This window comes from Anomaloglossus baeobatrachus, chromosome 4, assembly GCF_048569485.1.
Source record: "Anomaloglossus baeobatrachus isolate aAnoBae1 chromosome 4, aAnoBae1.hap1, whole genome shotgun sequence".
Lineage (NCBI taxonomy): Eukaryota > Metazoa > Chordata > Amphibia > Anura > Aromobatidae > Anomaloglossus > Anomaloglossus baeobatrachus.
Genome location: NC_134356.1, coordinates 292167018 through 292194089, shown reverse-complemented (window position 1 = coordinate 292194089; position 27072 = coordinate 292167018). Strand labels below are relative to the sequence as shown.

At 40.5% G+C, this 27072-nt stretch overlaps 1 protein-coding gene across 7 annotated transcripts in view; it reads left to right on the top strand.

Annotated features, from left to right (window-relative positions):
* The window catches only part of KCNC2 (potassium voltage-gated channel subfamily C member 2), a 419040-nt gene that overhangs the window by 366394 nt on the left and 25574 nt on the right, over positions 1 to 27072 (top strand). For all 7 annotated transcript variants that reach the window (XM_075344898.1, XM_075344902.1, XM_075344897.1 and 4 more), the window contains exons 3-4: positions 5860 to 6787; positions 11004 to 11159. In XM_075344898.1, the coding sequence (XP_075201013.1) occupies positions 5860 to 6787; positions 11004 to 11159 (1084 nt within the window). The remainder of the gene's footprint in view (positions 1 to 5859; positions 6788 to 11003; positions 11160 to 27072) is intronic.

Below are 27072 nucleotides of genomic sequence, written 5' to 3'. Positions count from 1 at the left end.
CAGTAAAGTAAACAGATGGGGGCTGGTATGTGTGTTTTATTTCAAATAAAGGATTTTTTCAGTGTTTGCCTTTCATTTATTTTCACTTACGGGGGGTGTCTCATAGATGCCACCCATTACTAATCCAGGGGATTTTGGCAGATGTCATTCTTTGACAAATCACAGCTGTCATTAACGCCTTATATTACCCTGATTGCCACCGCACCAGGCCAATAGGGATAAGTCAAGAATAGCAATTCTGGTCAGATGCTGGCTGTTATTTTTAGGCTGGGTGGGCAACATCCATGGCTCCTCCCATCCTGATAATACCAGCCCCCACCTGTTTGCTTTACCATGGCTGGTTATCAAAACTGTGGGACCCTACTCCTTTGTTTTTTTAGATTATTTAAATAATCTAATATATAAAGCTGAATGTGTGTATGTGTGTATGTATGTATGTATGTCCGGGATTGGCATCTGCACCGTCGCAGCTACAGCCACAAAAATTTGCACACTCACACTTCTGGACCCCGAGAGCGTCATAGGCTATGTTTTGAGGGGAAATTTTAACCTTGCGCTTTACAGTTATTCACCAAAAAACCTGCCTCCATTAAAGCGAATGGAGCTGGGAGCCACAGTGCAGCCAGAACTTCAGAAGAATGCGCAGCCACGCCCTTATATGGAATGTTGGCGTGTTACAATGCAGCCAGGGAAAGAGGCAGACACAGACAGGGTAAGAAACAGACATAGACAGGGTAAGAGACAGACACAAAGAGACAGACACAGACAAAGAGATAGACTGACAGGGAAAGAGACAGACACAGACAAAGAGACAGAGACAGACACAGGGAAACAGACAGACAGGGAAAGAAAGGGAAACAGACAGACAGGGTAAGATACAGACAAAGACAGGTAAAGAGACAGACAAAGAGACAGACACAGGGAAAGAGACAGAGGGAAAGAGACAGACAGGGAAAGAGAGGGAAAGAGAGACAGGGAAAGAGACAGACAGGGAAAGTGACAGAGATAGATAGACAGACAGGGGAAGAGATAGACAGACAGGGAAAGAGATTGAGACAGACGGAGAAAAAGTCAGAGACACAGACAAAGAGAGAGAGACACAGAGAGATATATACAGAGGGGGAGACAGACAGAGAATGAGAGAGAAACAGGGAGACAGTTACTATCCCGGGCGTTAATACATTCTATTTATACATTCTATCCCGGGAATGTTAATACTTTCTATTTTGTTAACAACAGCTATTAACCCGGGCGAAGCCGGGTAGTACAGCAAGTATATATATATAAAGCTGTATGTGTGTATGTCCGGGATTGGCATCCGCACAACCGTAGCTACAGCCACAAAATTTTGCACACTCACACTTCTGGACCCCAAGAGCGTCATAGGCTATGTTTTGAGGGGAAATTTTAACCCCGGTCTTTACAGTTAAAAACCTGCCTCCATTAAAGCGAATGGAGCTGGGAGCCACAGTGCACCCAGAACTTCAGAAGAATGTGCAGCCACGCCCTTATATGGAATGTTGACGTGTCACAAGGCAGCCAGGGAAAGAGGCAGACACAGACAGGGTAAGAAACAGACATAGACAGGGTAAGAGACAGACACAAAGAGACAGACTGACAGGGAAAGAGACAGACAGGGAAAGAGAGGGAAAGAGAGAGATAGGTTAAGAGACAGACACAGACAAAGAGACAGAGACAGACACAGGGAAACACACAGACAGGGAAAGAGAGGGAAAGAGACAGACAGACAAAGAGACAGACACAGGGAAAGAGACAGAAAATGCAAAGAATCCGGCACACTCAATAAAGTGATTTCCAAAGATAATATTTCGTTTCAATGGTTTTATTGTTCTTGTGAGGATATCAGAAAATGGTATATGTACAAGTCCAACGTTTCGACCAAAACATATGGTCTGTTTCAAGGACTATGAGACAGAAAACAATACGTCAAAATAAGACAATTTACATACAATAAAATTAAAACATATAGTTACATAAAGAACTATTGTACGGAAAAAAGGAGAAATTTTGAAAATAGATATATGTCCCAATGGGAAAGGGAAAAGAAAACAGGGATTACACTGAGTTTCTCCACAAGAACTCACAATTTTTATGAGAATAACAGTAATATTTCATTACAACAATATACATCAAATTTTCAATGAGAGGAAAAAGAAGGAAAAAAATAACAAAGGAAGTTGTTGAGTAACACGAACCTCAAAAAGTTATGGTATGATGTGTATCACATGAGATATTCACTCGCATGTATTTTATATGTTACTCTTATAGCCTAAGACCAAAAGAAGGATAAATCAGTGATTACATGAGAATATGATTAGATATATAACAGGAGATGAAGTCATACAAGTCATCAAGGGACAACGTCACTATGGGGGATAAGTGTAATTACCTTAATACCCTCACATAGGTGGATAGGATGACTAACGTCCTCTTATTGGATTAGATTTTAACAAGAAGCTGTGTAACCAATGACATAAAGATTAGATATGAGGCATCTGTATGTATGAGCAGCATGAGTAATACGCTAATTGTTGTCATATGAAGTGCAGAAATATACGTACATGATCGTCTAACCATCTAAGACGGGAGAAAGTAATATTCCTCACGGCTTTACAACATATGCCAAAAATGCAATCATGAGAAAAGCAGCAACTTAATTGGATTAGATCCACAGGTCAATCATACCTATAGCTCATGATCTAGAACGTATAAGGAGAGATTACAATATAAGTAGCTGTCATATTACCAAGAAAACACATCAGTGTAATGGGAGCGTCTGCATAAATAGCAGGGGTAAAAAATGACATGATCACCTGTAAATTGCTTGTCTATGTATGGCACCTGTTAAGGGCTGAATAAGATTCAATTGGATAGGTACAATAGGGCACCTAGGTATAAACAGGACATAGTATTAAGGTATGAACCGGTCAATTTATCAAAAACAGGGGTGATAAAGTGCTTACCCACAAAGTGAGATAATAGGAAAAATCCTGGGTATGAAGGTGGGGCCTGTTATACGAGATAAAAATAGTTGGGGTTTAGTGTATTAAAAATACACAAGAAATTAGGGGACCTGGTCCAAAAACATACCTTATGTCTGTCCTGGTGAACGTTATGCCCAAGAGTGCCTGGAGGTGGCTGGTGACCTGCCGCATGTGTTCTTTATGTAACTATATGTTTTAATTTTAATTTTATTGTATGTAAATTGTCTTATTTTGACGTATTGTTTTCTGTCTCATAGTCCTTGAAACAGACCATATGTTTTGGTCGAAACGTTGGACTTGTACATATACCATTTTCTGATATCCTCACAAGAACAATAAAACCATTCAAACGAAATATTATCTTTGGAAATCACTTTATTGAGTGTGCCGGATTCTTTGCATTTTCTGGACTTATTATTTTTTCCGAGCACCTAAAGCCTCTCTTGCTTAGTGAGCCAGGCATTTCTATTACAGGGAAAGAGACAGACAGGGAAAGAGAGGGAAAGAGACAGACAAAGAGACAGACAAAGAGACAGACAAAGGGACAGATGACTCGCCCACCCCAGGGCCATGGGACACCCGGTGCTTGGCCGGACTAGTCCGGGGGTCGTCAGTGGTGGCGGGGCCCGACTCCGTGGCCCTGGTGGGTGTCAATTAAATATGGCTGGTGAATAAAGTTTATGGTTGTCGTGACGCCACCTGTGGTTTGCGGCTATTAAGCCGCCGCTGCTGTATGGGGCCTCCGGGGCTGATGGTATGGCAGCTTAGATGGTCCTGCTCCCCACAGGTGGAGCGGTACCCCGGGGCAACAGTTGGTGCTCGTGAGAGTCTATGGTGTGATGTTGTGTGAATAATACGGTGCAGGGCCGACAGGCAGTGAAAGAAACAGGCACAAACAGTAGTCTCTTTACCTTCTCCTCTTTTACTTGGGAAACAGTTAGTCCTGGGAGACCGTTACAGGTGGTAGAGGGCTCCGGCCGGCCTGGAAGTAACTGAGGTATATTTTTGGCCAGATGAGTATGAGGCCTACTCCTGCTCTTTCCTTACTGTTATAGGACCCTGCTCTCTGGATTGGCAATGGCCCTCTTGCTGCTGGGACCTGTGGTTCGTCCCTTTTTCTGTGTGGTAGGCTGTGCAGGCCCTCTCTGGTGCTTCTCTGCTGGAGTTCACACCGGGCCCTTGGGATGCAGCTGTACCTTCAGATTGCTTCTGAGCCAGGGGGCTTGCTGCTCTCCTGCCCTCCGGATTCGGCTACCAGGGAAGGATTTTACACCCTGGCAACCACAGATTCCGATGTCTGAGTCTCTTCTGTGCCTCCCTGCTCCTTCTGCTTCACTGGGCCAAGCTACTCCAGCTCCAGGCCCCAGTCCGCAGGACAGCACTACTCTGCGCCTGCTTTCTCTGCTTTCTCTCTACAGACTGAACACTAACTCCTCCCTCAGGTCAGACTTAAGGAATGCTCCCTGGAACTCCAGGTTCAGAGCTCCCCCTGCTGGCCCGAGGGAGGAACTGCGTTGGATGTTGAACTTACTGGCCAAGGATTCCCCCAATTACCTCAAGGCTCAGCATTAACCCTTTGGAGGGACAATGCTGTTGTGGCGACCAGGTCCTGGGGCGCCACACAGACACAGGGAAAGAGACAGACACAGGGAAAGAGACAGACAGACAAGGAAAGAGATAGACGGAGAAAGAGACAGACAGACAAAGAGATAGAGAGAGAGAGAGAGAGAGACACAGAGAAATATATACAGAGGGGGAGACAGACATTATAATTACATTTCTATCTATTTGTTTTGCGGTTTTTGTGTGCAGAATACATTTTTGTTAATACATTCTATTTTGTTAACATCAGTTATTAACCCGGGCGAAGCCAGGTAGTACAGCTAGTTAAAAATAAAATGCTATAGGATCCCCTTTATTTTGATATCCAGCCACAGTAAAGTTCACAGATTGGGGTTGCAGCCTTTAGTTGTTGATTTACCTGCTCTGGCTCAAAATATGGTGGAAGCCCATGTAATTTTTTAAAATTAAATTAAACTTAATTTAAAATTCATTTGTATGAGGTTTGTTGGCTGAGTCCAGTTTGGCTGATGAAATCAATTTTTTTTAGTCTATACTGGGTCAGCAAAATGAGTATCCACGGATTTGCTCACCACTAGGCACAACACCTTATTGTTTGCAGGTATACAACTTGTATTTCAGTGAATCTACTTTCATTTAGTGCTGCAGGGGTTAAGGAATCTTTCCTATCTGGCTGTCATCGGATGCCTTAATCTCAGCTGCAGCTCTGTTGTGACCACTCTCCTTTACTATAAAAAGTCACGTGTCTTAGTATCTGATGCTGGTTATAGATTCTCATTTCTATCCTGAATGACCACTTTGACAGTAGCCTGATTCTGGAAGAAGCTGATGAGTCATGACTAATGCAAATATGATGTTTAGCTGCATTGGTGGAGCTTGGAGTGTTTTCCTATTTGTGTCTTTTTCCCCCTCTGTTTTATTGCAGTGGTGAGACTAGTGTTCTTGCTGAACTTCTCACTAGCCAGGGTGAGTTGAGGGCAAGTGAGAGCCTAGGTACGTGATGGCAACTGGGGGAATGTCACGTATTGGGACAATAGAGAGTATAGGGTACAAACTCAGATGAGTTGCAGGAGGTGTCCCCTCTCCCTATTTCCAGTGCCATTCATCTTTACTAATTCATCATTAGCCTTGTGTCACGTTGTACTCTGAGCATCCGTACACTCTGGCGTGATTATAATAGTACATGTTTAAAATAGAATTTTCTGAAAAAACATCGAACTTGTAAACTAGACTCTAATTGTATCTTATTTTTCTATTTTTTGTTTCCTTACAGTTCATCGCCTTTGCTTCCTTGTTCTTCATCTTGGTATCTATTACAACGTTTTGTCTGGAGACCCATGAAGCATTTAATTCCATCATCAATAAAACTGAAACTGTGAATAATGGCACAGAAATGGTGTCATTAATTGAAATTGAGACTGACCCTGCATTGACATACGTTGAAGGAGTTTGTGTGGTATGGTTTACATTTGAGTTTTTAGTACGTGTCACTTTCTGCCCTGACAAACTTGAATTCGTCAGAAATCTACTAAACATTATAGATTTTGTGGCTATATTGCCATTTTACCTGGAGGTTGGACTAAGTGGGCTGTCCTCCAAAGCTGCTAAGGATGTATTAGGATTCCTCAGGGTTGTGAGATTTGTCCGCATCCTCCGAATTTTTAAACTAACTCGCCATTTTGTAGGACTAAGAGTGCTTGGGCACACACTTCGAGCTAGCACTAATGAATTTTTACTTCTCATAATATTTTTGGCTCTAGGAGTCTTAATATTTGCCACAATGATCTACTATGCTGAGAGAATAGGTGCCAGTCCAAATGATCCATCAGCAAGCAAGCATACACAGTTTAAAAATATTCCAATTGGTTTTTGGTGGGCCGTGGTCACTATGACTACATTGGGGTATGGTGACATGTATCCCCAGACTTGGTCAGGGATGTTGGTAGGAGCACTATGTGCTTTGGCTGGTGTACTAACAATTGCAATGCCTGTTCCAGTCATTGTTAACAATTTTGGAATGTACTACTCCCTTGCTATGGCAAAACAGAAACTTCCAAGAAAAAGAAAGAAATATATTCCTCATGGACCTCAGGCTGGCTCTCCTACATTCTGCAAGATGGATCTTAATATTGGATGCAACAGCACACAGGTGGATACATGCCTTGGTAAAGACAACCGCTTGATGGAGCACAACATGTCAGGTACAGTAGAAGAATAGTGAAACAGATCAAGTGCAATACCTTTTCTTTGTTTGAAGTAACACTTTAGGACCGTTTTGTACTATATTCAAGACATTGGTGTTTTTTAGCTTATATATCATAATGTGAATATTGGGTATAAGAATAATACCATATTGAGTCTCATAGAAAATGCATTTAAAAAACAAGCCATTAGATTTTTTTATGATAGCTTAATGGAAGTGTATTACATGCGATTATCAAAAAATGTCAAAACTGAATCCAAAGGATCTGGGAGGAAAAAGAATACCACGGGTGAATTGAAGAGCCAACTTTTGTGTGGTGTACCTTCCTTTTTCATATTTACACCACATTGTAGTTATTAAGTTATTAAGATTTAAAAAAACAGTATAATAACATTATTTAGTGTACATAATACCATATTACTGAATTTTGGTTAAAATTATTGGATTGTTAGGGTATAACTTTATCTGTTGTCCCTACCTCCCTCAATAGTCCAGTCTTCCCTTTTGCTCACAATACTTTTACATTTCTTGACCGGTAGCTTCTAACCCTATTGCTACCAAGGGTTTTTGGAGAATTGGCACATCTGGTTGACAGGACAGTTTTTGTACTCTTGACGTGTGCAAATAAAGTCTAAATGACAAATGAAAAAGAAATTAAACCCTCATACCTATATATTTTCTGAAAGTAGACATCGGGCTTCTTGCCAAATTATACTCAGCACTTTATATACCACAGGCACCTTCTAGCTATTTTGAATTTAATTATTTTTTTTTTTTTGTAAAAAATGCATACAAATTGATATTACTGGCTAAAAGTGTGGCACGAAGAGAAAATTAGATATACCACACATCCCTAAAATAAAAGTTTGACATGTACAGAGTGCATACCTTTAGAAAATCAAAAGAACTGGAAAGACTATATTTTTTGAAATTTTCAAAAACCTATAATATTTTTTAACGGTCAATTAAGTTCTCTAGTGCCTTTGAGGGGCCGATATATTAAAAGCTCCACATAAATCACCACATTTTAAAATGTGAGCCCCTTTGAGTATGTAAAATCGTATTTGGAAAGTTTTTCTTTACCCTTCAGGTAAAATATTTTTTTTTTTCCATTAATAAGTATTTTTAGCCTACAATTTTTCAGTTTCACAAGGATTAGTAGGAGAAAAAACACCTCACCATGTGTTATTTCATTTCTGGTAACCTATATGTGGTCGTACTCTTTTGATACATGGCATGTCTCAGAAGAGGAGAAACACCATTTGGCTATTGGAGAGCAGATTTTGCTTGATTGGTTCTCATATGACAAATTGTGTTTTAAGAGCCTCTGAGGGGTTAGTACAGACAAAATGTCCCAAAAGTGACCTCATTTTGGGAACTACACCCCTCAATAAATTCATTTAAGGGAGTAGTGAACATTTGTACCCCACAGGCGTTTGACAAATTTCTTTACCATTGGTTAATGAAAATGAAAAATTTTGGTTGTTACAATATTGTGCAAATTAAGCTTATTTTTTACAAAATGTAATAAGAAAAAATGTACATCACAATACCCTACATGTATGCTATTGTTTTTGCCTAAGGCTCAGTAGGGAAGAGCCACCACTTGGAGTACGCATTTTGCTGGAATGGTTTACTTTTGCCAAATTGCAGTTGCAGATTCCCTAAGGTATTAGTACACAGGAAAGCCCCCAGAAGTGACCCCATTGTAAAACTATACCCATGAAGGCATTTATCACAGGATGAAGTCTCTATTTTAGCCCCCAAAACATCTTCTTCAATAATTTTATGTGCAGCAGATAGCAAAAAATTAAAATGACATATTTTCCTCCTATATTATGATTTTTCTTTTTCAATGAAGACAGTGTTGCAAAAGTGACATTAACTTTATTTTGTGAGTCAGTAAAATTAAGGAAATGCAGAATTTATATAGTTTTATTTATGTTTTACTCTGTTTTCACAATAAAAATACTTCATAAAAAACAAAAAAATATATATTTTTTGTTGTCATATAAAGGAAGACATAATCCTTTTATTTTTCTCTTGCCATATCTGTATGAGAGCTTATTTTTGGCAGGACTAGTTGTAGTATTTACTGGTACATGATCAAATGATCGTCAGTCAAAAAAGCAATTCTGGCTTTGTCTTTTTTATGATGTTTTCTTGGCGGGATAAATAGAGTGCTCATTTTATAGTTTGGGTCATTATGGATTCTGGCTTTTTTTATCACATTGACTGGGAGAGCTAAGGGAAAGTTAATTTTATAGTTCAGGTTGTTACAGATGTAGCAATTCTAAATTTATGTATTTTTTTCAATAATAAAGAACTTAAAAGAAAAAAAAGGGCTATTTCCATTTTTTTGCATGATTTTTTTTTTCCTGGTATGATACCACTTATTCTTACACAAGGACAGGGGGAGGTTACACATCACTTCTTTCCTGCCTATGCAACATTGCAATTCTTCTCCCCTTTTCCTGCTTTACACTAGGTTGAAGGGGTCATGGACAATTTAATTTGTGGTCAAGCCCCACATATAACCCATAACCCCTAATATCCTAGTCTTGATCATAACTACTGATTCAAAATAAGCCCTGGATCGCCTCGGTAGCTGCAATCTAGACGGAAATATGGTCATTACTCGACAGGATCTATCTCGTATAACTGAGTTGCCAATCTGTAGGGACGTAGGAAATATGTCCTTGGCAGGGAAATGTCTGATAACCGGCATACCTATCATGTCCTCCATGTTCTAAGGGAATTTGTCAGCCGGATGTCACCCTTCAAATTACATATACTCTGGCAAAAATTAAGAGACCACTGCAAAATTATCAGTTTTTCTGATTTTTCTCTTTATAGGTATATTTTTGAGTAAAATGTAAATTGTTCTTTTATTCTATAAACTACTGACAACAGGTCTCCAAATTTCCATGCAATACATTTTGTATTTATTTTCTGAAAATGAGAAATGGTCAAAATAACAAAAAAAGTGCATTTCTTTCAGACCTCATTTTGCAGTGGTCTCTTAATTTTTGTCAGAGCTGTATATGCATGTAACACTTTCAAAGACAAGTCAGGCAATACCGTTAGATAGCTAGATCGTTCCTCTGTTACTGAGAAATCAGCCTTTAAGTTGGTATGCAAATAAGGCCGAAAGACTATTGTAGATCTGCAGCCTCTGTCACTCCAGCTCTATCCCTGCACTACATCACCACCTTTTACTTGACTGAAATATGCTAATTAGTGGTGGGGTTGGGGTTACACAGTGATGGGGGACTACAGTGCATAAGACAACTAGTCTTCTAGTGATAATCTGCTACTAATACAACACTTTTTTTTTTTAAACTACAAGAAGCAGCGTAGTAAGTATCACATCACTAGAATCAGAGACTCTGCCCCAACATTATGCTTGCCTTAGATTATATAGTAAAGGCTGTCTGGCAGGTGCTCTGTAAAGAAAATGTTTTTGAAACAAATTAGTAATTTTTCCTGAAAAAATTCTGATTGTATTTACATTTTCTCTGTATTAGTGTTTAGAAATGTCAATACTGTATATTGCAACTAGTAGAAGGCGGATCCCGGCACAAGGACGTCCAAAAATTCCAGAAGTGTGCATAAAACTTCACATTTATTAAAAAATAAAAACAGCATAAAAATAACTCCTCCGATCAATGCATTTTAGACGCGATCGTCCTTAGTCATGGATCATGACTAAGGACGATCGCGTCTGAAACGCGTTGATCAGAGGAGTTATTTTTATGTTGTTTTTATTTTTTTAATAAATGTGAAGCTTTATACACACTTCTGGAATTTGTGGACGTCTTTGTGCCGGGATCCGCCTTCTACTAATTGTCTCCAGCCTTCCCTATCCAGTGAGCACCATCCAGACTCTCCTCTAAGAATTTCCCCTGTTTTGGTGAGCTAATATTCACTTGTGTATATTGCAACTGTCTTGAAGCTATGGGTTCAATTCTTGAGAAAGGCAACATTTGTAAAGACTTTTTATATTCCCTTTTTATATTTGTTTTGTAATTTGACGCAAAAGTGGGGAAAAGTCTTTAGAGATGTTAGATAAGTCAACTTTTTTTTTAAAATGTTTTATATTTGACATACATATGTAGTTTTCAGTTACTAACATTTCAATAATATTCTTTCATATCACATTAAATTTTTTATACCTCATTTCTTTGGTACAAATCCTTCCTAAATATTACTAGGTGAGGATAGTTCAGGAAGTGACCAGCCTCTATCACCTGGGGAAAGGCATCCGATGAGACGCTCCAGCACCAGGGACAAGAACAGAAGAGCGGGAACATGTTTCCTCCTGACAGCAGGTGACTACTCGTGCAATACTGATGGAGGGATTCGGAAAGGTATGAGCTTCCTAAATTCTTACATTTATAGTACCACGCCAAACCAAAAAGAAAAAATCCCTATTTAAAATATCAAATTTTTATTCAGTCAACTTACTAAAAAACTGTCAGTGCAGTCACATATATTAGCCACAAATTACACAGGTGGAAGAAAGGTGAAAGGGACCAGTGCGCTGAGCATATCAATGGTGTTTTCAGGGTAAAGTTTGGCAGGGGTAGGGGTCACCTAATGCTGACCCTATACTTATCCCCTACCTACCAGCGGAGTGTTAAACACCCTAGCTTACTTGGTGCCCCCGCTCCTCGGCGGCTGTCCCTTACTGACCCTCCACTCCACATACACTATCACCATCACCATACACCGTGTGTAAATATATTGTGCAGATCATGTATCTGTCTGATAACTGCTCTCTACAGTCCAAAAGAGTACCAACTATAATGGTGTAAGAGAAAAATATCTCATACCAATACTCGTGCACATATATTTAAGGTTGCAGTACCATAATAGCTGTACATTACATTAAAAATATAAATAGTACTTATCCCATCACAAATGAGGGTCCCATCTCATCTCAACGCGTTTCTCCCTCAGAATGTCTGGGGGTTCATCAAGAGATGTTCAAATATTCAAAGGATATTCAAATGTTGAATCCTCATGCCGGTCACACAGTGGAGATCTGGGTGATATCATGCCCAATAGTGTCACTTAGGACCATACAATCAGGGTCCGGTCTCATTGGTGGTGTCAGGGATAATGCCATTATCCCTGACACCACCAATGAGACCGGACCCTGACATTCTGAGGGAGAAACGCGTTGAGATGAGATGGGACCCTCATTTGTGATGGGATAAGTACTATTTATATTTTTAATGTAATGTACAGCTATTATGGTACTGCAACCTTAAATATATGTGCACGAGTATTGGTATGAGATATTTTTCTCTTACACCATTATAGTTGGTACTCTTTTGGACTGTAGAGAGCAGTTATCAGACAGATACATGATCTGCACAATATATTTACACACGGTGTATGGTGATGGTGATAGTGTATGTGGAGTGGAGGGTCAGTAAGGGACAGCCGCCGAGGAGCGGGGGCACCAAGTAAGCTAGGGTGTTTAACACTCCGCTGGTAGGTAGGGGATAAGTATAGGGTCAGCATTAGGTGACCCCTACCCCTGCCAAACTTTACCCTGAAAACACCATTGATATGCTCGGCGCACTGGTCCCTTTCACCTTTCTTCCACCTGTGTAATTTGTGGCTAATATATGTGACTGCACTGACAGTTTTTTAGTAAGTTGACTGAATAAAGATTTGATATTTTAAATAGGGATTTTTTTCTTTTTGGTTTGGCATAATATTGGAATCCTTTTTCTACTGTTTGTGGTATATTTATAGTACCACACAAGTTAATTACTATATAAAGGAGAGTTGGGCAACTATTGGCACTCCAGCTACGGTAGTTTTCACATATCCATGTAATTGCATTTATACTAACTGAATTTGTTCTATAAAATGCAAAACTATATATTCAGATGGAAAAATTAGATTTACAGCTGGGGTTCCAAGAGCGTCCATCCTTAATATAGTGCACTATTTATCAAGCTGTTGGAGATATAAGGCTTAGCATTGCTTATTGCAGAAAGCCAGTCTCAATACCTACTAACATATAGAAATCTAACATTATATTATATAATATGTATAGACTTAAAAAACAATGCACAGAAATATGTAGAAATAGAGCAGATATTGCATACTTAAGGATCTGAAGTATAAGTACCTGAAGAGATTTTTTGGGTACTTAAAAATCAGTCCCCCAAATTTTTTATTCAGTAGACCTGTGTAACTGTGTATGTAATGTAGTGTAAATCAGCAAATATACTCATTGATTGCCTCTTTCCTGTTCCTGTCCTCTTCTCTCTCACGTGACTGCAACTCCAACTTGCTGGATCACATTATGGTTTATGTGTCATCCGGAATTCATTTCTACAACATAAGTCTATGGAGCATCATTCTAAGGCTCCATAGACTTACATTGTAAGGCCTCGGTTCCACTTGTGCAGAGCTTCTGATATCGGAAGTGATATGCTAATGACCCTTTGCTGTGAGTGTGAGCCGAGGGTCATGTGACTGTGATCCGATCTTGCGATTGCATCACAGCTGCGGAGGAGAGGGAGGGAGCACTTTATCCCTCTCCTCCATGACCTGTCTCTGCGGTCGGATGACATGCGAGTGCACTGCGATGTTTCACACGCACCCATAGACTCTTGTGCGTGAGCCGAGATTCGCTGCCAAATGCTGAAATTCTTTTCTCATGCTGATATGGCATGAAAACTCAATTACAGATGGATACTGCCCCATAGTTTTGCACTAGTACGAGTGCAATATGATGTTTTATCAGAATGCACTCGTCCGTGCAAAATGCAAGTGGAACCGAGACCTAAATTTGGTTTTCCGGCTCACACACATTTCCCGGTATGAGTCGATGAGATGGAATTTTATTTACGTGACTCAGAAGATGTCTGGAGAAACCCTGGAAACCATGAAGATGGCAATCATTGAGTAGATTAACACTCTTACACTACATTACATACACAAGTATGGGGAATGAAAATTGGAAAATGCAAGTGATTCTTTAAGACAGTATATCTTGTCCAACTCAGAATCCTTACTTTCTTAATGGCAGTCCCATCATCAAGCATTTTATATATATATATATGTATATATATATATAAAAAAAAAAAAAGAAAAACAATATTAATACTCAAAAACTTGATAATTTACCTTCTAGTCATCCACATTAAGAATTTCCCTACTGACTAAAATAATAATTAATTGTTTGTACATTACATGACATAGCCATAGTAAAGCAGGTCATACGGACAGTTTTTATTTAGACTACCACGAGTTACATTAAATATTACACTAAGATCACACATGCCATTGTGCCATGGCTTTGACATGGTTCATAGGGCAGGTTGTTTTTCCAATTACAGAAATATATCTTTACCTTTCAATAATACCCACCACCAAAACAGCAATTTATACAAAGTGTATAAGTATAAACACAGGTTTAAATGAGTTGTCTATGATTTTTCAAAATGTGTGTAAAGGCAGGATATTGATGTGACAGCTGCAGTCTCAGTGGTCTTGTTGGCATGCGTGCCATGTGACTGTTACGGCCAGTGATGGGACATGTCGTCATACTGCAGGACCAGCGTGAACCACCAGAGCAGTAGTGTAGGAATGCAGGTGGTTTAAATAGGTGAGTAACACTTTTTTAATTATGCTATATTATTTTTTGTCTTTATTCAAATTTTTAAAAAGCATGGATAACTCATTTAAACAGTAGGGATATTAATTAACATAGAATTTTTTTAGAGGCACACCTGTGCAATAATCATGCTGTCTAATCAGCATCTTGATATGCCACACCTGTGAGGAGGATGGAGAAAGGCTCACTAGCACAGATTTAGATAGATTTGTGAACAATATTTGATAGAAAAATAACTTTTGCGTACAAAGAAAAAGTCTAAAGCGGGCTTTACACGCTAGCGATGTCGCGAGTGATAGCACCCACCCACGTCGGTGGCGTGTCGCGGGGTGATTGCTGCCGTAGAGAACAATATTGCTACGGCAGCGTCACATGCAATTACCTGTTCAGCGACGTCGCTGTGGCCGCCGAACAATCTCTCCTTTAAGGGGGAGGTTCGTTCGGCGTCACAGCGGCATCACTAAGCGGCCGCCCAGTAGAAGCGGAGGGGTGGAGATGAGCGGCCGGAACAGCCCGCCCACCTCCTTCATTCCTAATTGACAGCGGCCGCAGGTGCGATGTTGCTCCTCGTTCCTGCGGTGTCACACATAGCGATGCGTGCTGCCGCAGGAACGACAAACAACCTACATTCCAAATGAGGAACGATTTTTTAAAAATGAACGATGTGTAAACAACGAACGATTTGACATTTTGCGATCGTTATTGATCACAAAAAGGGGTCACACACAATAACATCGCTAACGAGGCCGCATGTGTGTCACCAACATCATGACCCCGACGATATCTGGTTAGCAATATTGTTTTATGTAAATGGGCCTTTAGAGTTTAGACTTCAACACATGAAAATGGAAGTTTTTATATTTTTGTTCAGTGTTTTTACCTTACACCCTGACGTTTTAGTTAATTTATTAAAGCACAACTGCAGCTGTTTTTTTTTCAGTGCTGGAATGGTGCTTTAAATTTAAGTCCATTGTCCTAGTCTTATACTTACCATCTCTCGGCTTCACCTTTTTCCGGCGTTACTCCCGCACCACGATGCAACCTTGTAACTGTAACTTCTCACTGTCTGTAAGTCAGAATTAACGTCAAAAGAGCTCAGTACAAGTCTATGAGAGCCAGAACTCTAGTCCATGAAAAGCTGGAGCAGGCAGCAGGACACAAACTGCAGGAGACTAATGGGAGCAACACCAATAACAGATGAAAACACAGGAGGGTGGGTATAAGACCGGGGGAAGGAGACTTAGATTTACAAGAGCACTCCAGCGGTGAAATAGAAAATGATGCTTTAATATTCAATATTTTTGGTCAAATTTTTCCTTAACTCTTTGCACAGAATTTTCCCAATTATAATAAAAAATGGTGCATCCTATACTTTACATTCTTATTAAGGTGTTTACATTAATCATAAGGAACTACCCTAAAATAATCACAATATTTCCCCCTACTTCTAACAAGTCCCATGGCTTGATAAATGTGCTCTTAAGATATTTATGTACAACGAATGATTGTATGCTGTTCAATGTAATGCTTTGCTCCTATTTTTATTTCCTTCATCTCCCAAAGATGTTTGCTAACAAGTTGCTTGGCAATGTATGTCGCTCAGTCTAATCATGTAATCATTTTCGTCTCATGTTCTCATTTTATTTTTAAGTCTGATTGTCCTGTAAACATATTGTATAGTATAAATTGTACACAATTGTAATACACCATAAATATCTATCGGACAACGAAACAATATTAGACTCTAGACTTGACTTATAGAAGTGATAAGTAAAATTAGAAGTTCAATAAAGTAGCTGTCATCAGTTACTCGAAGAATTATTCCCAGCTTGGCAAGTTATCACCTATCCACTAGAAATTATTGGATTGATTTGGTGCACCAGCCCTGATAATCAAATTCTATGCTGGGGACTGCAGAAGGTAAGATCCATGGGCCTCACGTCTAGCTGCAAGACACCACTGATCTGGACACTGGACCGGACTCCTGCAAATCAATTCACTCATATCTACTATTAACAGTATAACTAATTTGTGTCTAAATACTTGGGTCCTACCACTGAAATCCCCACTGTCCTCGCCGCAAGGTTCTAAAATGCCTTTTTAGTCTGACAAAATAAATTAAGATAGGGGAGTTGAATTGGTGGCACATCCAGTCATCAACAAGTTAGCAGCTATCCTAAAGGGGTTGTCCACTACTATAAAACCTCTGCTCATGTTTCCCTCAGTTAAAAAAAAAAAGCTTATACTCACAGGTACCATTCCAGCAGTGTCGGTGCTCGGGTTCCCTGGGCTCACATGAGGTTGTGATGTCATGCGAGACCCTGACCCAATCACATCGGCTTCTCTCTACCGGCTTTCAGGCAAATGAGTTAATCAACAGGAAGTGAACGTTGCGGCTGCAACTCAGGAGTGGCACTTCCTGTTGGTTTCTCCTGCATCCAAAGGCGGAGGGACAGAAGCCAAAGGTGATTGGACACAGGACTTCCGTGACATCAAAAACCCATGTGGGCCTGGAAATGCAAACACCAACACCGCTGGAACGGTGTCGGCATGGGCAGTGAGTATAGGCTTACTGATTTTAAGTGGGAGAAACATGAGGAATGAAATGGGGTCCTAGTAGTGGACAACCCATTAAAGATAAGTGATTACTTGTCATTTTGGGAATAATACATATATATATATATATATATTTATATATATATATATATATATATATATATATATATATATATATATATATATATATATACATCTATATATATACAGTTAGGTCCAGAAATATTTGGACAGTGACACAATTTTCGCAAGTTGGGCTCTGCATGCCACCACATTGGATTTGAAATGAAACCTCTACAACAGAATTCAAGTGCAGATTGTAACGTTTAATTTGAAGGTTTGAACAAAAATATCTGATAGAAATTGTAGGAATTGTACACATTTCTTTACAAACACTCCACATTTTAGGAGGTCAAAAGTAATTGGACAAATAAACCAAACCCAAAAAAAAAATTTTATTTTCAATATTTTGTTGCGAATCCTTTGGAGGCAATCACTGCCTTAAGTCTGGAACCCATGGACATCACCAAACGCTGGGTTTCCTCCTTCTTAATGCTTTGCCAGGCCTTTACAGCCACAGCCTTCAGGTCTTGCTTGTTTGTGGGTCTTTCCGTCTTAAGTCTGGATTTGAGCAAGTGAAATGCATGCTCAATTGGGTTAAGATCTGGTGATTGACTTGGCCATTGCAGAATGTTCCACTTTTTTGCACTCATGAACTCCTGGGTAGCTTTGGCTGTATGCTTGGGGTCATTGTCCATCTGTACTATGAAGCGCCGTCCGATCAACTTTGCGGCATTTGGCTGAATCTGGGCTGAAAGTATATCCCGGTACACTTCAGAATTCATCCGGCTACTCTTGTCTGCTGTTATGTCATCAATAAACACAAGTGACCCAGTGCCATTGAAAGCCATGCATGCCCATGCCATCACGTTGCCTCCACCATGTTTTACAGAGGATGTGGTATGCCTTGGATCATGTGCCGTTCCCTTTCTTCTCCAAACTTTTTTCTTCCCATCATTCTGGTACAGGTTGATCTTTGTCTCATCTGTCCATAGAATACTTTTCCAGAACTGAATTGGCTTCATGAGGTGTTTTTAAGCAAATTTAACTCTGGCCTCTCTATTTTTGGAATTGATGAATGATTTGCATCTAGATGTGAACCCTTTGTATTTACTTTCATGGAGTCTTCTCTTTACTGTTGACTTAGAGACAGATACACCTACTTCACTGAGAGTGTTCTGGACTTCAGTTGATGTTGTGAACGGGTTCTTCTTCACCAAAGAAAGTATGCGACGATCATCCACCACTGTTGTCATCCGTGGACGCCCAGGCCTTTTTGAGTTCCCAAGCTCACCAGTCAATTCCTTTTTTCTCAGAATGTACCCGACTGTTGATTTTGCTACTCCAAGCATGTCTGCTATCTCTCTGATGGATTTTTTCTTTTTTTTCAGCCTCAGGATGTTCTGCTTCACCTCAATTGAGAGTTCCTTAGACCGCATGTTGTCTGGTCACAGCAACAGCTTACAAATGCAAAACCACACACCTGTAATCAACCCCAGACCTTTTAACTACTTCATTGATTACAGGTTAACGAGGGAGACGCCTTCAGAGTTAATTGCAGCCCTTAAGGCTACTTTACACACTGCGATATCGGTCCCGATATCGCTAGTGTGCGTACCCGCCCCCATCTGTTGCGCGACACGGGCATATCGCTGCCCGTGCCGCACAACATCGCCCAGAGCCGTCACACATACTTATCTGTCCGGCGACGTCGCTGTGACCGGCGAACCGCCTCCTTTCTAAGGGGGCGGTCCGTGCGGCGTCACAGCGACGTCACTGAACCGCTGCCCAATCGCAGCGGAGGGGCGGAGATGAGCGGGACGTAACATCTCGCCTACCTCCTTCCTTCCGCATAGCGGCCGGGAGGCAGGTAGGGAGACCTTCCTCGCTCCTGCGACGTCACACGCAGCGATGTGTGATGCCGCAGGAACGAGCAACAACCTCGTTACTGCTGAAGTAACGATAATTGGGAATGGACCCCCGTGTCGCCGATTAGCGATTTTTCACTGTTTTGCAACGATGCAAAATCGCTAATCGATGTCACACGCAACGGCATCGCTAATGCGGCCGGATGTGCGTCACGAATTCCGTGACCCCAACGACTCCGCATTAGCGATGTCGTAGCGTGTAAAGCCCGCTTTAGAGTCCCTTGTCCAATTACTTTTGGTCCCTTGAAAAAGAGGAGGCTATGCATTACAGAGCTATGATTCCTAAATCCTTTCTCCGATTTGGATGTGAAAACTCTCATATTGCAGCTGGCAGTGTGCACTTTCAGCCCATATTATATATATAATTGTATTTCTGAACATGTTTTTGTAAACAGCTAAAATAACAAAACTTGTGTCACTGTCCAAATATTTCTGGCCCTGACTGTATATATAGCTATATAGATATATGCATATATATTATTGCTTTAAAATACAAAAACACAGAAAGCAAAGAGCAGACTTAAACATGTAACTTTTAGCACTTCTTGGAACAGGCAAATATGTTTTTTACAAATATACTGTATACTATAAAGAGTTGTCTGAGAATAGAAAATCACAACTGTAAGCGCTGTGGAATATGTTGGCGCTATATAAATAAAAATTTTTATTATTATTTTTTACCAGAATCAGCAAGTCTTTTCGCATTCACATGCACAAAGTTGAGCTTGAATTGATTACAAAACTTATTAACATGATTTTTGCTATTTCTGGTAGAATTGTGTGTAGATTGTGTAGTTTTCTTCTTTTTGAAAGAAATGAACGCAACTAAAATTGATATTCACTAAAGACAGTGTGTTAGTTCAGTGAGTCAATAGGATTTACTTATAAAAATCAATAGAAAACTTTTTTTATCCCTAGAACTAAAGTATTTTTGATGTCTACATTTAACACAACTACATTCTCTGTCCTGCTAGTTTTCCCTTATGAGGCCATATGTAGGCAATCTGTAAAGTTCTAATAGGATGTATGCTTAAAGGGAACCTATCACCAGATTTGTCTCTTATAAGTTGCGGCCAGCACCAGTGAGCTCTTATATACAGCATTCTAGAATACTGTATGTAACTGCCAAAGCTACTCTGTATAACGTGAAAACCACCTTTATTATAATTATCTAAGGGGTGGTCCGGTCCGATGGGCGTCGCTGGTTTCGTTCCGACGCCTCCTCTATCCTGTGCGATAGTTATCCTCCTTCTCTGCCCTGTGTGAATGATGCATCCTACATCATCCAGAGACCTCCATTGCTCTCCTGCACACTTTGATCTGCCCTGTTGAAGGCAGAGCAAAGTATTGTAGTGCACATGTGCGGGCGATCTTTGACCTTTCCTCGTGCGTGCGCATTACAGTATTTTGCTCTGCCCTGACCAAGGAAGATGAAAGTGCGCATGCACAGGAGCACAATGGAAGCTGTATGGGAATGATGCAGGATGCGTAATACACATAGAGGAAGGGAGGAAGATGGAGATCGTATAAGATGGAGGAGGCACCGGACCTGAGACCATCGACGCCCACTGTACCCGACTGCCACCTAGATCAGTATAATAAAGGTGTTTTTTTACGTTATAAAGAGTGGCCAGGGCTCTTATATACAGTATTCTAGAATGTTGTATATAAGGGCTCACAGGTGGTGGCCACAGCTTATAGGAGAAAAACCTTGGGACAGGTTTTTTTAAGTTGCCCAACCCATAGGTCATATAATGTGGGCAAAAGATGTAAAAAGTAAAAACTGAGCTGATATGCTGATGTTGTGCTGATGTCAAATATTGTTCATGTCACCTTACTAGAGAGTTCCTCAGAACTTTCTTGCTTTCTCCTTTCAGACTGAGTTATTTGGAGCCACAGACTAAACATAGTGAAAGATGAAGAACAATTTTTTTTTCTCATGAATGTTTTCATATTTTTTTTGTTTTTATCTATTTAGAATTATTAAACATTTCTTTTAGTGCTAATATTTTGAATTAGAGTTTCATTTGACATCATATTTTAACATTAATATTCAGACAGTAAATCATTTACATTACTTTGGTACTAACCAGATGAAAAAAATTCACATGTTAAATGTATAGTACTGCAACTAGAAATGGGTGATTAGTGAAATATTCAGGTTCGAATGTAATGCAAGTCATTTGGAAACCCAAGCATTTTTCCTGAAGATTTCCCAGAAAAATGCTCAGGTTCCCATTGTCTTGCATTAGATATGTTATATGTGAATATTAGATAGTACTCAGTATTCAGATAACATTATCTGAACCCGAGTGTTTCACTATTAATCCAACTCTAACTATAACATAAATATGTAGCATTTCTTAGAATGGCCAAGATATCCCAATGCTGAAAGGTATAGCGGGCTTTACATGCTGCGACATAGCTAGCGATGTCGCGAGTGATAGCATCTGCCCACATCGGTGGCATATCAAGGGGTGATCGCTGCCGTAGCAAACAATATCGCTACAGCAGCGTCACATGGAATTACCTCTTCAATGACGTCGCCGTGGCCGCCGAACAATCTCTCCTTTAAGGGGGAGGTTCATTTGGTGTCACAGCGGCGTTACTAAGCGGCCACCCAATAGAAGCGGAGGGGCGGAGATGAGAGGGCGGAACATCCCGTCTACCTCCTTCCTTCCTCATTGCGGTATGGTGATGTTTCTCGTTCCTGCGGTGTCACACATAGCGATGTGTGCTTCCGCAGGAACGACGAACAACCTGCATCCTACAACAGCAACGATAATTGGGACTAGAATGACGTGTCAACGATCAACGATTAGGTGAGTAATTTTGATCGTTAATGGTCATTTGTGCATTTCACATGCAACGATGTCGCTAACGAGGCCGGATGTGCGTCACGAATTCCGTGACCCCAACGACATCTCGTTAGCGATGTCGTTGCGTGTAAAGCCCGCTTATAACTCGACATCTACCTACATAAATTCCAATTGTTTATGTTAAGTGTTAACTTTCTGCATTACTATACCTTTTTTGTGTGTTAGTTTAAGAAATACTACAAGTTTATAATAATAAACTAGAATATCATCAAAAACTTAATTTTTTTTCTGTAATTCAATACAATAAGGAAAACCTACAGTGGGGAAAAAAAGTATTTGGTTAGCCACCAATTGTGCAAGTTCTCCTACATAAAAAGATATGAGAGACAAACTGAGAAAACAAATCCAAAAAATCACCTTCTCTGATTTTGCAAGATTTTTTTCCCAAATTATAGTGGAAAATACCGTAATTTTGGATTATAAGACGCAGTTTTCTTCCCAAAAATTTGGAAGGAAAATGAAAGATGCGTCTTAAATCCGAATATAGCTTACCGGGAGGTGGAGAATTGGCTGGGGCTTGTCTATGCAGTTCTCTGTGCGGGTAGCTGGGCGCCTGTTGGTGCGTGCGGGTGCCTGCCTCTCTTCCAGCGGCTGGCTGCCTCTCTGTGCAGGTGGTCAGGTGGCCTGCTGGCTGCCACTCTGTGCGGCTGGCAGTGCGAACTGCAGTGGCTGTGCTGGCAGCAGGGGCTGTACGGTGGGTGTCCCAAATGGTCTGTACATGGTCCGGAATACAAATGATAGCGCCTGAATTCAGCGCATGCCCAGATGGAGCTCTTGCATGAGAGCTCCATTTGCTCATGTGCTGGTTCAGGCACCATTTTTTGGAAGCCCGGACTGCCGACAGAGCATATGGGAAACTCGCCGCACTGGCCTGGTCCACCACACAACCACTGCAGCTTCCGCTGCCAGCACAGACCCACCACCACTGTAGCCGCTGTCAGCACAGACCTGCCACTGTCGCTGCTAGCACTAACCTGCCGCCATCGCTGCCAGCACTGACCCACTGCTGCCAGCACTGATCCGCCACTGCAGAACTGACCCACCACCACCAGCACTGAGCCGCCGCCACCAGCACTGACCTGTTGCCGCCAGCACAGACCTGCTGCTGCTGTCAGCACAGACCCCATTTTTTTTACCTTTTGTTATCTCTAAATTTGGGGTGCGTCTTATAATCCGGGACATCTTGTAAAACATTAAATATGGTAAGTATTTGTTAAATAACAAAAGTTCATCGCAATATTTTGTTATATATCCTTTGTTGGCAATGACAGAGGCCAAACATTTTCGGTAAGCCTTCATAAGGTTAGCACACACTGTTGGTGGTATGTTGGCCCATTCCTCAATGCATATCTTCTCTAGAGCAGTGATGTTTTGGGCCTGTCGCTGGGCCACACGGACTTTCAACTCCCTCTAAAGGTTTTGAATGGGCTTGAGATATGGAGACTTGCTAGGTCACTCCAGGACCTTCATATGCTTCTCATGAATCTAATCCTTTGTTTCCCTAGTGGTGTGCTTGAGATCATTATCATGCTGAAAGACCCAGCTATGTTTCATCTTCAGTGCCCTTGCCGATGGAAGGAGGTTTGCACTCAAAATCTCATGAAATATGGCCCCATTCATTCTTTTATGTACACAGATCAGTCATCCTGGTCCCTTTGTAGAGAAACAGCCCCAAAGCATGATGTTGCCACCGCCATGCTTCACAGTAGGTATGGTGTTCTTTGGTTGCAACTCAGCATTCTGTCTCCTCCAAACATGACGAATTGTGTTTCTACCAAACAGTTCTACTTTGGTTTCAACAGACCATATGACATTCTCCCAATACTTTTCTGGATAACCCAAATGCTCTCTAGCAAACTTCAGATGAGCCCGGACATGTACTGACTTAAGTAGCAGAGCACATCTGGTACTGTAGGATCTGAGTCCCTGGGGGTGTAATGTGTTACTGATGGTAGCCTGTGTTACGGTGGTCCCAGCTCTATGCAGGTCATTCACTAGGTCCCACCGTGTGGTTCTGGGATTTTTGCTCAGTGTTCTTGTGATCATTTTGACCCCACGGGGTGAGATCCAGATCGAGGGAGATTATCAGTGGTTTTGTATGTCTTCCATTTTCTTATTATTGCTCCCACAGTTGATTTCATCACACCAAGCTGTTTGCCTATTGCAGATTCAGTCTTCCCAGCCTGGTGTAGGGCTACAATTTTGTTTCTGTTGTCCTTCGACAGCTCTTTGGTCTTCACTATAGTGGAGTTTGGAGTGTGACTGTTTGAGGTTGTGGACAGGTGTCTTTTATACTGATAAATTCAAACAGGTGCCCTTACTACAGGTAATGAATGGAGGACAGAAGAGACTCTTAAAGAAGAAGTTACAGGTCTGTGAGAGCCAGAAATCTTGCATGTTTTTAGATGACTAAATACTTATTTTCCACCATAATTTAAAAAAAAAAAAAAAATCTTGCCAAATCAAACAAGGTGATTTTCTGATTTGTTGTCTCATTTTGTCTCTCATAGTTGTGATCTGCCTATGATGTCAATTACAGGCCTCTCTCATCTTTTTAAGTAGGAGAACTTGCACAATTGGTCGCTGATGAAATACTTTTTTTCCCATTGTATATTATATAGTCATTACAAGCAGAGTGATATATTTCAAGTGTTTATTTCTGTAAATGTTGGTGATTGTGGCTTACAGCCAATGAAAACCCAAAAGTCATTATCTCAGAAAATTAGAATAGTTACCACAAAACACCTTCAAAGGCTTCCTAATCGTTTACAATGATCCCTTAGTCTGGTTCAGTAGGCCGCACAATCATGGGGAAGACTGCTGATTTGACAGATGTCCAGAAGGCAGTCACTGACACACTCCACAAGGAGGGTAAGCCACAAAAGTATATACTTGTATTAGCTGTTTAAACAATTTGTCACCAAGTTTTTGCTTCCCTATCTGAGAGACGGATAAGGCAGAGACAGAAACTGTGATTTCAGTGAGGTGTCAGTGTGCTGTAGTTTTGTTAAAATCACTGCAGCAGATTCAGCAGTTCTCTAAATGCTAAGCTCTGTATAACTCCACCCACACCACTGATAGACAGCTTTTTGTGTACATTGTGCATAGGCAGAAAGCTTCAAATCAGTGTTGAGGGTGGGTTATATGAAGGACTACATTATCCTGCTCTCAGATTTTGGGGCAAAAAACAGGCGTCAGATTCCCTTTAAATAGCATCTCCAACACAGACATCCTTCACTCATTATGGAAGTCATTGATTCATTATACAAAATGTATTGTCCTCAGTGTATTCTCCAATGTGAATACGTAATCTCTTGATATTTTGGTACTTTATACATAAAGGAATCTCCTATAATATCTACATTTACAGTGCCTTCTTCCCCCTTATATTTTTCAACCTTTTCCCACATTTCAGGCTTCAGACATAAATATAAAAATGTTAATGTTATGGTGAAGAATCAACAAGTGGGACACAATTGTGAAGTTGAACAAAATGTATTGGTCTTTTTAAACTTTTATAAAAATTGTAAACTGAAAAGTGGGGCGTGCAATATTATTCGGCACCTTTAATTACAGCTGCAAGTCGCTTGGGGTATGTGTCTATCAGTTTTACACATTGAGAGACTGAAATTCTTGCCCATTCTTCCTTTACAAACAGCTCGAGCTGAGTGAGGTTTTATGGAGAGCGTTTGTGAACAGCAGTTTTCAGCTCTTTCCACAGATTCTCGATTGGATTCAGGTCTGGACTTTGACTTGGCCATTTTAACACCTGGATACTTTTATTTGTGAACCATTCCATTGTAAATTTTGCTTTACGTTTGGGATCATTGTCTTGTTGAAAGACAAATCTCCATCCCAGTCTCAGGTCTTTTGCAGACTCCAACAGGTTTTCTGCAAGCATGGTCCTGTATTTGGCTCCATCCATCTTCCCATCAATTTTATCCATCTTCCCTGTCTCTGCTGAAGAAAAGCAGGCACAAACAATGATGCTGCCACCACCATGTTTGACAGTGGGGATGGTGTGTTCAGGGTGATGAGCTGTGTTGCTTTTACGCCAAACATATCATTTGTCATTGTGCCCAAAAGTTCGATTTTGGTTTCATCTGACCAGAGCAGCTTCTTCCACATGTTTGGTGTGTCTCCCAGGTGGCTTGTGGCAAACTTTAAATGACACTTTTTATGGATATCTTTGAGAAATGGCTTTCTTCTTGCCACTCTTCCATAAAGGCCAGATTTGTACAGTGTATCACTGATTGTTGTCCTATAGATAGACTCTCTCACCTCAGCTGTAGATCTCTGCAGTTGATCCAGAGTGATCATGGGCCTCTTGGCTGTATTGCTGATCAGTCTTCTCCTTGTTTGAGATGAAATTTTTGAGCGACGGCCAGGTCTTGGTAGATTTGCAGTGGTATGATACGCCTTCCATTTCAATATGATCACTTGCACAGTGCTTCTTGGGATGTTTAAAGTTGTGGAAAATCTTTTTGTAACCAAATCCGGCTTTAAACTTCTCAACAACAGTATCACGGACCTGCCTCTTGTATTCCTTGGTCTTCATGATGCTCTCTGTGCTTTAAACAGAACACTGAGACTATCACAGAGCAGGTGCATTTATATGGAGACTAGATTACACACAGGTGGATTATATTTATCATCATCAGTCATTTAGGACAACATGGATCATTCAGAGATCCTTAATGAACTTCTGGAATGAGTTTGCTGCACTGAAATTAAAGGGGATGAATAATATTGTACGCCCCACTTTTCAGTTTATTATTTTTTACAAAAGTTTAAAAATAAGCAATAATTTTCGTTCAACTTCACAATTGTGTCCCACTTGTTGTTGATTCTTCACCATAATATTAAAATTTTTATCTTTATGTTTGACGTCTGAAATATGGGAAAAGGTTGAAAAATTCAAGGGGGCCGAATACTTTTGCAAGGCACTGTATATAAGTTTAGAAACTCCATGTTCTTGGTGTAGCCGAGCAGACAATTTTGACAAAACTGATCAAGTGTTGCACACCCTTTCTCTGGATGCACTACAGTCAAAATAGCGAGACAAAATATACTGTGCTCTTGTCTGGTAAAATGTCCTGCCCTGTGATGGCAATCCAACAGACCCCATTATAGTCAATGAGATCTGTCTTGCACCACTAGTGTCCAACATGTCAGGGATCTAGATTTTCTATTAATTTTGTTCTCCTGCACCAAT